Source organism: Lontra canadensis, unplaced genomic scaffold, assembly GCF_010015895.1.
Source record: "Lontra canadensis isolate GAN:19392208 unplaced genomic scaffold, GSC_riverotter_1.0 scaffold202, whole genome shotgun sequence".
In the NCBI taxonomy this organism is placed as follows: Eukaryota; Metazoa; Chordata; class Mammalia; order Carnivora; family Mustelidae; genus Lontra; species Lontra canadensis.
In genome coordinates, this window is record NW_022631196.1 from 154,775 (window position 1) to 166,944 (window position 12,170).

Below are 12,170 nucleotides of genomic sequence, written 5' to 3' on the forward strand. Positions count from 1 at the left end.
CATGCACGCTCATGTGAGATTGCTGTAAGGCAAATAATGTGTGCGGAGCAGTGTTACTGAACTTCATACACCCATCCCCGCTTACTACTTATTAAAATCGGCCATGATACTGCACAAAGTCAGCTTGACTCTGTCCCTGTTGCTCAGCCCTGGGTTGGCTCCCTTCTCTCCTGCTGCCGTAAACCTCAGTGCTATGACTATCTCTATCTTCTTTCCACTTGAATTATTTTATTGGAATGTTTCCCCTGAAGTGAAATGTGTTGGCTGGAAAGTATATACAGTTTTATGGTTCCTGTGACTTCTTTTCTTCAATTCACCCTCCCAGCGGAAGGCATCACCATGTACGTTCTCCGGACCCGTGTGGTGTGCGCCTGCACCCCGTGGTGCGCGCCTGTGCTCTGTGCGGTGACTTCCTCCAGCCTTGCCAGTTCTGGGATTGAGCATTTGTTTTTATTTTTACCAATTGATTGTTACGTAACAGACACTGCCTGGATATTATCCTGGCATTTTCTTAATTGCAGATGAGAATGAATAACGTCCTTCTGTTAAAATTTACACAAATTTAAGGAACAGCCACCATCTTGATAGTCTAGAGAAACCCTTTTCTGCTCCCTCTGCTTGACGGCATTTGGGGAACCCACAGCTGCCCCGAGGCTGCAAGTCAGCCCGCCAGACCCCAGCTTCACCTTCTGACCCACTGTTATCACAGTCGTTCAAGAAGCCTCCTCCAGCAAATAGTCATTTATCTCCTCCAACAAACTGAGAATGCATCAGACAGTCCCCTTTCCCTGTGTGATATAGACAAATTCCTGGTATTTCTTAGTTGCCATATGTTGATTTTTCGGAATTACACACATTCAGGTTTATCTGCAAGAAAGTTTGCAGGAGATGTGGCTGATGTTCCGTTCATGGCTTATTAAAACCTCAGGAAGACCCCAGCCCCCTCCCCAGGGAAACTCATAAAAGGTCTCCTTGTGGAGCCACATGCTGGCCTGGCAGGTGACCCAGGAAGGCAGGGAGGGAAAAGAGAGAGGATGCCCTACTTGCCCACTAGATGGCACCTCGCAATAATTAATGAGGAGAGGACCACTTCCTTCCAAACCTGGAGCCCTACCCCCACCCCCGCCCTGCATTGCAACACACCCCAGTCATGTTTACTTCCAAGCTAGACATCTCAAAAAACAGAAAAATAAAAAAGTTCATTCTAGATGAAAATACACCATCTGCCTGTGAAAAATCTTGCTCATCGCTGTCATGTCAACACCCAAAGCAGGTTAATAACCGGCCCAGAACAGATGGTTTCTTTTTATAATTACTGGGTCCCCCCACCAAGGCTTCCTCCTCAGCTGCCTCCTTGCCCTGCTGGCAGCCCCCTGCTGTTTCCTGCCTACCTTGCGGCCACCGCCCAGACAGACACCGCCCTGCCAGCCACAGGGGCCAGCCCTCTGCTCAAGCCAGGGCCCCCTCACCCTCTGCTGGGAATCAGGCATGGGGGCCCAGAGGGCTTCAACCCCACCTGGGAAGATGGCCACCAGCAGGCGACCCCGGCCTCGTCACCCCCACTAGCAAAGAAAAACTAATCAAACCAAGATGGTGGGATTTACCCACCAAATCAATAAAGGTTCAAGACACTATCATCCTATTTCTTGGTGAGGACAGTGAGATGTGTACCCCCAAACCCTGTGTCAGGAGAGCAAGTTATTGACACCCACTGTCCAGAATGAATTTTGACTGAATATAACAACCTTAACAAGTATCGCATACTTTTTAATCCAGCACTTTCACTTGGAGGAATCTCTCCAAAAGACTATCAGAGTAGTAGTGAGTAAGACTTCACTCAGCAAGGCCTGCTCCATCTGACCCGGAACTCCTGAGGAGTTAGGTCAGGGTTTTTCCCAAGAATAAAGGCAGGCTGGCCAGGGGAAGGACTTCAAGTGGACATCAGGACAGGACCTCCCAAGTAGGACCCTGTGTCTGTGAGTCTCAAGAAAGGTGAATGGGGGGTTGGGGAAAGCCTCACCCATTCATTGCTCATGTGTTGGGCCCAACGCTCCCAGACCCAGGGGACAGGTGGTCCCAGTTCAGAGGTCCTGCCCTGATGTCTGCCCAAGTCCCTCCCTGGCCTTAATCAGGTGTGTTCTCATTCATCTTCAAGTTTTCTCTACACACACAGAGGTGTCAGAACACCAACTCTCCTCAGCAGGTGCCCCCTTCCATACTCCAGGGAGGCCTGTGCCGTTTCCCATCAGAGAGAGCCCTAAGTCGCTGTCCTGCCCTGGGGCCTAGGGACCTGGGGTGGCTCGGGTCTGTGTGCACACTGACAGCACAGAGGGGCCAAAGCAGGAAAGCTGGTCTCAGGCACTGGTCTTGGGGGGCTTCTGTCATTCTTTAAAGCCACAAATCCCGAACCTTCCCTTGTATGCTGCGTGTATGACCCTGGGTATAAGAGATGCTTTGACACAAAATATGTGAGAAAAGTCCTGTTCAGAAAACATTTATTGAAATTTGATGATACCTAGTCAAGTTAGGGTTCTGAAAGCCAAGGGAATACAGTATTAGGGGAAATTCAGGGTGGACACATTGCTCAGATCCTACCACATCAGAAAGAGTCATTTTCTTTGCTGTAAGTACTTAATTTTAAAAGCAAAATTCAAGAACTACCACGACTTGTCCAATGATGAGACGAAGCCCCTGGGAGGATGAGGGCCCAGGGTGCTGGGTAGAGAAGGGCTGGGTGCCTGGATGTTTTTGGCTTCGCTCCACAGGCAACTGCCCCTCCATGGGGCCACTCAGCCACTGGTCAGGGAGGCGACACATGAGGTAAACATGATTCCGGCATGGGGCAGCTCTTGGCCCTAAGCCCCTGAGCCCCAGGGGAGGAACCAGTCCTGTAATAGATGCTTCGGACAGGGCTCATCGTCACAGGTGAGGAGACGGAACACTCGGGCCTCCTGCTGTGCTCCCGTATGAGTGACAGTGGATTCAAGAAGCTGTCACCCACGTCTGCAGCAGGCACGGCTTCACTTTTCACCAGCTTCCAAGCAAAAGGGGTGTCACTACGCATTACTAGTGCACACGACCCAAAATCCAGTGTCTTCATAAATAATTTCCAGAACATGATACGGCACAATAGGAGCTTCTCCAGCAGGTTTCACTCCATTTAGGTAATACACTGATGGTGTGGGGCTTCCCCAACTCCCCGTCCCCGCCTGGGAGGCCCAGGAATCATCTAAATGAGACCCCCACTTCCAGGAGGAACGACCTAGTCATCATACTGAACTTCGGCCCGGAGCTCCTTGGTGACGTAGTTGACCAGCATGGCCAGCAGCTGCTGCTTCAGGGCCTCGCTGCCCATGACCAGTGTGGTCAGCTGCACAGCGTCCGTCCAGTCCAGGTGCCTGAGGATGGTGGAGGCTTCATTAAAGAGCTTTTGCTGCTCACTGGGCGGCAGCTCCATTATGATCTGAGGAATCGGCTTGAACCGTCCGCTTGTCATCCATGCACCTAAAAGGCCCCCGACAGCCCCCCCTAGAAAACAAGGAAGGTTCAGTTAGTTGGTCCTTATTCATAAATGGTGGCCTCAGACCCTCGCTGGGAGCACGTCCACCGCCGTGACGAGTGAGCACATTCACACACGGGTGGGAACAGGCTCGGCTTCGTGTCCGCTCCACCCCAGGGTGTAGGCGGCAAGGGTTTCTGGGGTCCTCGGTCCATTTGGCTCAGATAATTGACACCCATACGTGCCCTTCCCTAAGTTGTGCACTCACAGACGCAGCACAAAGCATCTCCCACAGCACAACTCTGAGAACTGAAATCTTCTCCAGGGCCCAAGGTTTCCTGCTTCCCATGAAACTCTCATCTTAAAGGACAGAGCTGAGCAGCCAGTGCATTTGCAAGGAGAATCATCTCAGTGGTGAGGCTGAGTTTTCTCCATAATATGCTCTTTGCCCCTGAACTCTGGAAATTTCCAGTGAAATCCTGTGGCTAAAGGACCCTGGGGACACAGAAGGAGACCTTTACCCGAGAAGCAACTATTTTTCATGCCAGCCCTCGAGAGCTGTATGATGAAAACTACTGAATATAACTCACTCAACTATTTCTCTTCCTGTGACCCCAAAAGGGCATAACCATTATTTTTAAAGGTAAATTTATGATCAAATTTCAGGTGCACAATGTTGGGACTTATAGGACTTATGGGAATAAGATGCACAAGGCTGAAGCCCTTATGTCCATGGAAACTTCTATCTGATCAGGCGGGGCAGGTCTGCTAAGGAAGGTGCCCTGCTAAGGAAGGGGTCTCAAACTCAGACGCCCTCTGGGGACAGGCAGGTAGCTGAGAGGAGTGAAGAGGGCTGAGTGAGCCTGTGGGTGATGAAGAACGGGTTCGTGTATAAGGGGCGGGGGCTACCCCTCGCCAGCCCACTGCTACCACACGGAATCCCACATGTGTATCCTGGAAAAAGTTTCATGATTATTAAAAATCGGTCATCAGATATTAATAGATGCAGCCCAGCTGGACTTAGTGACTCTCTCTGAAAGAGCAGAGCGTGGAAAGGGGAGACACTGACTCCACAGTGGATAAACTGGCAAACACCACCTTAACCAGTGGATCAAGGTGGACATAGGGAGGCTGTGGGTGTCACATGTCCCCGAAATGGCGCTATGAGACAGGCGCTCCACCGCTGTCTGCGGTATGCTTTCCCAAGGTCCACAACCCGGGGCTAAGCATGAGCAACCATCAGGCCTACCCAAACGGAGAGGCATTCTACAAATACATGCCCGGGACTCCTCACCAGTACCCAGGCCATGAACGCAGCAAAGTCCGAGCCACTGTCACAGTGCTGGGGAGATGGAGTAAGGAGACATGAGGATTAAATGCTCTGTGATCCCTTGAGCTGGATTCTGGGACAGGAAAAGATCGTAATGCAAAAACGGGCAAAGTACAAAGAAAGTCTGGAGACCAGTTAGTAGGGACACACCAGTGTTGGTTTCTTACTTTTCACAAGTGCACCATGGTGGTGATGTTACGGGAACTGGGTGAGGGATATGTGGGCGTTCTCTGCACAGTCTCACCAACGTGTCTGTAATTCTACTACTGTTGCAGAATTAGAGGTTTTTCTGAGAGAATACACACCAGGCCGGAGAGAACCCAGTTGTGGGCTGGACCGCGCCAGTAGGCAGTAAAACCTGCACCCTCTCAGGAAGCCAAGTGTGGAGGCATCTGGAGGCACACAGCTTCCCTGGGGATAAGCCAGCAGTGGGCCCAGGAGACTGAGTGCCGCACCTGGTCAGCCTTCCCCTCTGCTCCAAAAGAAGAGAGGATTCGGGGAAGGGAAACCAGTCATTTACAGGTTTTACTGAACTTTAGGCCATGACACCCATGAAGAGCTCAGAGCTGACAAACATTTCAATCATCTGCACTAAACCTTTATGAGAACGTCAATATTTGATTTACAGCAGCACTTCATGCAAAAAGTCGCCAGGAATATTGACCAGCAAATTACTAACTCTTTGGACAAGAAAAAATTCCTTGGTTTTCTGGGTAAAATGATGCTCCGCCCATGACTAGTGGCTTCAAGGAGCAAATCCCCGGGTTCTCCTGGCAGACGTCCTGTTCTCTACCAGCTTTGATGGAATCCGAAGAAAATATGTGCTCCCACAATGGCATCTGGGAACAGCTATAGGATAAATGATCCCATCAAGCTCTCCCCTGAGTACATTAGATGGGGGGACAGGGACAGAGACAAAGAATGTCACTGAGGAAGGAGGCCATGGCCATGTCTCCTCCCCCACTGGCTGCTCCTTGGATGGTGAGAAGCTGCAGTCACGACTCCCTAGTTCACAGGTGGGAAAGGGAAATGTACAGGTGGAAGGTCTGGGGTCACCCACACACTGATTTACTCCCCAGTGTGAGCTCTGCATCATGAAATGTCCTTGAATGCCAATCCTGCCACAGAAAGGCAGAACAGGGCAGGAAGCCATGCCGGGAGCCGGAAACAGAAGCCAACCTGGGCAGACAGGCAGTCACCTCTCCAGCCTGTGTTCATGGGAGGACTGCAGGCAGTGCTGTGAGCTCTCCCATGTCCCCAGCACAGGCTGCCCCGCACAGAGCAGGCATTCAGTGATGTATCTGCTGAGCCCAATGCGGCAGACCATGCCTTTGCTGCTCCCCTGTGCTGCAGGGTCCATCTGAGGCACCTCACGGGAAGTGTAATCCAGCCCCTCCTCACGTCAGAACCACACAGCAGCCTGCTCTCTGAGGCCACCCTGGCCCAAGTGGAGGACCACAACAGAATCCTTCCTACTCCTAAGACGTAGGAAGCAACCTTTCCTGGCTCCAAGAAATGATAGGAAAATCAGCCAAACCTCCACTCATAGCCAAAAACTGGCTCTCAAGTAGAAGCAGGTGGCAAAAACGGGGGACAGGGATGACCATCCTAGGATAGTTTGCTGCTTTTTCTGTGTTAGACTGTTGGTTTCATAATGGGGTTGTCTCCATGAATGAGCTCATGTGAAATGGCCAGACAGCATCTGCTCCTAGGAGGTGCTCAGCACCTCCCAGCTTCCTCCCTGCTTCCCTTCTGCAGTGACATGTAATGGTGACAGGGGAAGGAGACCATCCAAGGGACCCAGGACACCCTGATATCTTCAGAGGTCCAGACACATCCCTGAGGGGAGAGGCGCCCTCCAGGTCTGCATGACTCATATGTCATTTGCAAGAATGCCCTGCATGTCCGAGACCTTCACACTCAGAAGCCTATGTTTTCAATGGGATGAATTAGGGCCATAAAGATCATGTCACAGAAGCAACCTCAACTCGCAAACATCTCCCACAGGACAGGGACTTCTGTGAGGTCTCTGTGGTAACAAAGGCCTTTTTTACAACACCCCTGATGCTGACTGCCCCTGCAGGAAGCTTACACTTACCAACAGCTAGTCCAGGTGGACCTCCGACCAGACCACCAACGAAGGCCACAGCCCCTGTGACCAGGGCGCCTGTACCAGAGTGCTTGACGGCCGCCTTCATTTTCCTCTCCCCAGAGATGGAGCACAGCAGCTTCATGACATCTTCCATCACGATGGGCATCTTGGCGAGCCTCGAAGGAAGCATTTCAAAGGGAAACTCTTAATGTGTGTCAGAGTATTTGCACCCAGTGTCACTCTTGCTAGAGTTTGGAGGACAGCCTCATGCAGAGAACAGGAGCTCTGCTGTATGCGGAACCGACACATCCAGCGATGCGATGGGTTCCTCGTCACAGAGGAAGTCGGGGAGCCACTAGTTAATAAGCACACAGAACGTGCAGAATGCACGAGAGGTCTTCCTTGCCCTCTGCATAACTTCTCATTCATGACAGATTATGGTACAGGCCCAGCCACAAGGTGCATCTGTTCATCACAAGTGAGGCAAGCGTGTCCTCTCTCGTGCCTGTGGCCTTCCTGCTGGCTCAGGCAGCCCCAGTGCACAGATCCTGGCAGAGGGCAGAACGTCCCAGCCTCAAGTCCTCTGTCATGTGACAGGGCAATGGAGCTCATGCCAAGCTCAAGAAGGGGAAAGTACTGGGCTCTGTGACCATCCTGGCCTGTGCCCGCACCTGCCTGCCCCGTGACCCTGAGCTGAGCATCAGATTCCTCACCTGTAAAGGGAGATAAGCCACCTACAAGCTGAATTCTGGAAAGGTCTGAGGGGAATGGATGCAAAGTACCTGTTGTGAGTCTGGAACACGCGGCCCTGAGACCTGATGGCTCTAAATGAATGTTCTGTTACTGATACACACCACTGGCTTTTCTGTAAGCAACCACTCCTAAAGCCCATCCAGTTCTGTATGGGGCATAGTAAAGGCAGGGACAGGACGGCCCTAAGGACGACCAGTAAGATGGAACAACCAGAGAATAAAATAAACCAAAGAATTCCAGAGGTTTTCATGTGTTTGGATAGACAGACAGATGGACCTTTGGAACAATGACCTTAGAATAATTCTTGTGATCAGGAAACTGTTGGCCACACTGGTGGGAAACTGGCAGGCAGACAGGGCAAAGGCAGGGTGGGCTCGGCCCCAGGGTCAGGGGGAATAGAGAGCCACAACGCTGACAGGACACCTGATAGGACCCGGAAGTAAAATCAAAGAGACCATGGGCTGGTGCTTCTCCTCTTGGCTTCAACTGGACCCAAGGCTGGAAGGTACTTCCTTTCCTTCACTCCCCTTTTCATGCAAGCAGTGCCTAAAGGAACTTGGGAAAGTTTGGGGCAGACCCTGTTGCTCAAGAACTCTTGGTTACCTCTCCTTTTGACCCAACAAAAATCCAGAACCAGCCACTCATGTAGAATCATCCTCTCAATCCTGGAAGAGAATTTTGAGCTCCTAGAACAGCTGTGGGTCTGCTGGATCACCACAGTCGGGGTTCAGAATTTCTCTGCAGTCCTAGGAGAGGTAAGAAGTGTCCTGGGCTCTGGCCCCTGCCATGTTCTGAATCAGTGATTCTCCACAAGCGCACCCCACTTTGGATAGCAAGACTCTAAGAGACCATGACCCAGACACCTGACATTGGCTACTTAGTCCTCGAGTTCAGAAAATGCAAACAAGTACCCCACAAAGTGTCTGTTTGACCAAGTGGGGTGTAGAGGCAATGGAGGGTCAGACCCTGCAGGGGTGCTCAAGGGACTGGAGGAGAAGTCAGGAGTGCCTGCCCCCACTCTGGCACCATGTGTCCTGGACTTGCCAGCACACCTCCGAGCTTCCTGCCCCTTTCCTCACTACTGGAACCCCTTGTAGACAGAGTCCATGCCGCCTCCTCCACCCTGGAAGAGAGCCCACGTGAGGGTCATGACTTGCCCACACACGAAGGTCACAATAATAAAATAGCATTGTAACAGCAAAAGGACTGCGCATGGCAGAAGTCACTGAGAAATGAGGGGATGGAAGCTGTGACTTGATTTACCCAGTAGCCATGGAGCTGTAAAGCTATGCATATGAGTTTTATTTCAAATACTAATTTAATTCACATATTGATAATCAAAGGAATTAATTCCATGGTAAAACTTTCAAGAAGCTAACAATTCTCCTGTAAAACACCTAATCGTCAGATAGTTTATATCTGGTTTATATCCAACCTTCTATCTGTCCATTATGCTGGGAAAAAGGGAGACGAAATTCGGACCCAGGAAGGCCCCTCTGGGGGTGTCAGTGAGCTTCCCATTTCCAGGCACACGAAGACCCCAAGCATGGCTGCCAAGTTGGCTTCTTGGCCAGGGCACTCTGCCCAGACACTGCTCTTAAAGCAGGGTTTCTGCACGATTATAGACCTACACTCTGGAAACACTTTCTGCACAGCAAGAAAATGCACGGATAGGAGGCAGGAAACAGCCACTTCATACTCTGTGGTCCATCTAAAAACCTAGCTTCCCACCTACTCTGAATGACTTCATACAAACCCAGAGGGGCTAATAAGGCATCATCATGCAAAGACTACTTACTCCCAACCTCCACTCAGCCCAGACAGACCAGCCCAAGGCAGGAGCCCAGGGCTCTGTAGACCTGGAGGGCCAGCAGGTGTCCTGGTGTGTGGGAGGGCACGAGAGGCCCACCTCTGGCTGGGTTCAACAGCTTCACACCACAGCAAGACGTGGCACTGTGGCTGCCTCAATGCAAGACAGAGCTGGTTTAATTTCTGTGTGAAAATCATTTTAGATTTCAGAGCATCAATAGACTCTTGTGGAAGAAAGGTTTGTCACCCCATCTCCTGAGTCCTTGCTGGAAAGCCCACCCTCCTGACTTCTCGGGGACTGCCAGATTGAGGAAGAAAGCTGGTCCTGCTTCCCTCCCACTCCAAGCTTGCCTTTGTCTGTGAGCAGCAAGGAAGCCAGTAAGGAGGGAGGAGGGAGGAAGAGTACTCTGAAGGGGACAGACCTCAGAGGGTGGGAATGGAGTTTCCCCTCCCCATATCACACCTATTTCAGAATCAGATTTGTCCACAACACGGGCTCTGGTCACAGAAAGCCCATCTGCCAGCCACAGGGAAGGCAAATGCCAACTTGAAGCCCTGGTTTCTTGCAAGTACCAGGCTGGTCTGCTGATGACAGCAAGGTTCTTTGGAAGAGGGAAATGAACCCATCCCTGGGACTGCAGCCTGGCTTTTTGAGATGGACCAGATTGTGAGAGAGCAGAGAGAGGAAGGCTTCAGAGCTAACGGAGACCCACATGCACTGTGTTAAAAAAAAAAAAAATTGGAAAAGCAGAGCCTCTTAAGGAGTCAGAGTGATCTTGCTCACCTGCCATCCTCAGTACTTTCTACTTCTCTGTTGGAATTTATGAAACTCCTCTGTGTGGCCTGACTCTTGCAAGCCTTGGGTCCCCACCTCTGTAGGCCGTGGTGCAAAGGTCCCATGTGGACCCCACCAGCACTGTCAGATTAGCCCCCAGACTTTTCAATGACCGAAGTGTTGCCAGTATTTAAAAATAAGATTTCACATCCATCTGATTCCTGATTTCTCTCGAAAAATCAAAAGAGCAAGTCCCCTGGACCATCTTCGTAGCCACAGAGGCCAAAGCTGAGCAGGTCTTGCCTTCTGTCTTCCATAGGCGCTGGCAGGGCGCCCTTACCTGACCAGGGACCCATAAGTAAGTCATCTGCAACCTCTCAAAGTCCCCCTGCTTCCTCTTTTAAAGGCTAAAGAAGCCACCAGTCCCCACCGTAGGAATTGTCCCCTCTGAGATCCCTGACATCCACTCCTGATGATCTCTGAACTTTCCCCACAGGGCGAGGCCAGGGGTGCTGACTCACCGAGTATCCTTCTAGGACTCTGTCCCGCAGTTCTAAAACCTGCCGCCCCACCCACGCACCTGGGACGCAGAGGAGGGTGACGCGCACCCCGGGTTACTAAGGAAGGCAGGGACAGGCAGGTAACTGGGGAGCTCATACACGCATCCGGGTCACAACGTGGCGCCCCGCTGGGAGCCACAGCCCTACCAGGCCGCTGGGATTGTAACCCCAGTTGCCGCGGCCGCTGCCACTTACTTCTGGCGTGACGTCAGCCTCTCCGTGCCTCGGTGTCCTCATGAGGGAAATGAATACCCTAGCGGCGTGGACCCGGCTCCGCAGCCCCCCGGGCCCCGCGCCCCAGCGCTCCGCCCCGCCCCCGCGCCGCGCCGCGCCCGCGCACGGAGCCCTTCACCCGCCCGGACCGGTCCGTCCCCCCGCCCGCCCAGGGCCTCCGGGCCCCCGCGGCCGCCCCGCGCGCAGACCCCACCCCCCACCGCCTTCCGGCTCGCCAGCGCGGGGCCTTCCGGTCTCCACTCACCGGGCGCCGCGCCGCGCGTGCGTAGCCGCCGGCCGGGCCTCGCCGAGGAGCCCGAGGGTTCAGGCGGCGCCTCCCCTCCTCCGGCCCCGGCTGGGCCCAGGTGTGGCGGGCGGACTGCAGTCCCGGTGCCCGAAGGCTGCGCTGTGTCGCGCCGGCGCCAGGCCCCCACCGCAGCCCGCGCACGTGTTACGGGGGCTCCCCTTGCACCTTCCCGAAGCTGGAGGAGGCCTTTAGCCCGGGATTCAGTATCCCTGCTCCTGCGGCCCACAGGCCCTCCTCCTTCCCCTCCGCCGGCGCAGAAGAGAGCCCCGTGACCCCTGGAAGTCCCAGGGGCTAAATTCCTGTTTGCTGAATGTATGGGCCGAAGTCCAGCACGTGGTGCCACCACCTCCAGGTGCGGTCACCGGTGGGGGGCCCTGGGTCAGCAGGCTCAGCTCTGGCTTCACTCCTAGGGTTCCAGCAAAGGGGGAGTCCAGCTTCCAGGACAAAGCTGAGGTCGGGGAACCTCTTGAGAGGGGGCAGAGGTGTGTGTGGTGGGCTTGCAGGCAGTCCTTCAGAAGGAGCATGGAGACGATTCCCTCCCCACCGCGCGCCCTGAAACACATACACACACACACACACACACACACACACACACACACACAGGCTGGCCTTGAACCATCAGAAATATGAAAAAGGCTCTGGGGGCTTTCCATGGACGAGCCCTGACACTTAATCCTGACAGTGTCCTCTCACCTAGGCATGGTCGTCCCTGCCACATGACGGGTAGGAGAAGTGAGGCAGGGACGTTAGTCTGCCCAGGCCACCCAGGTAGGGAGTGTCAGGGTCCAGACTCTAACCTGGGTCCAGCTGGTTCAAAGCCCTCGCTGTAACC

The 12,170-nt window shown here is 53.1% G+C and overlaps 1 protein-coding gene across 5 annotated transcripts; it reads right to left on the bottom strand.

Annotated features, from left to right (window-relative positions):
* Positions 1-2,467: 2,467 nt before the first annotated feature.
* LOC116861654 (protein C19orf12 homolog) lies at positions 2,468-11,521 on the bottom strand. Of its 5 annotated transcripts, none has more exons than XM_032848415.1 (3): positions 11,504-11,521; positions 6,928-7,098; positions 2,468-3,528 (listed from the first exon to the last, which is right to left on the bottom strand). In XM_032848415.1, the coding sequence occupies exons 2-3, from the start codon at positions 7,085-7,087 to the stop codon at positions 3,263-3,265; spliced, it is 426 nt and encodes a 141-aa protein (XP_032704306.1). In that variant the 5' UTR covers positions 7,088-7,098; positions 11,504-11,521; the 3' UTR covers positions 2,468-3,262. The 5 variants fall into 5 exon arrangements, with proteins under 5 accessions (XP_032704306.1, XP_032704307.1, XP_032704304.1 ...); XM_032848416.1 differs by lacking the exon at positions 11,504-11,521 and adding an exon at positions 11,297-11,457; XM_032848413.1 differs by lacking the exon at positions 11,504-11,521 and adding an exon at positions 11,014-11,122 and having other exon boundaries at positions 6,928-7,097.
* Positions 11,522-12,170: the final 649 nt, after the last annotated feature.

Excerpts from the sequence above, each read along its gene's own strand:
- LOC116861654 (XM_032848412.1), bottom strand. Across the intron at positions 3,529-6,927 it reads TCCACCTGGACTAGCTGTTG|GGGGGGCTGTCGGGGGCCTT; the intron begins GTAAGTGTAAGC and ends CTTGTTTTCTAG.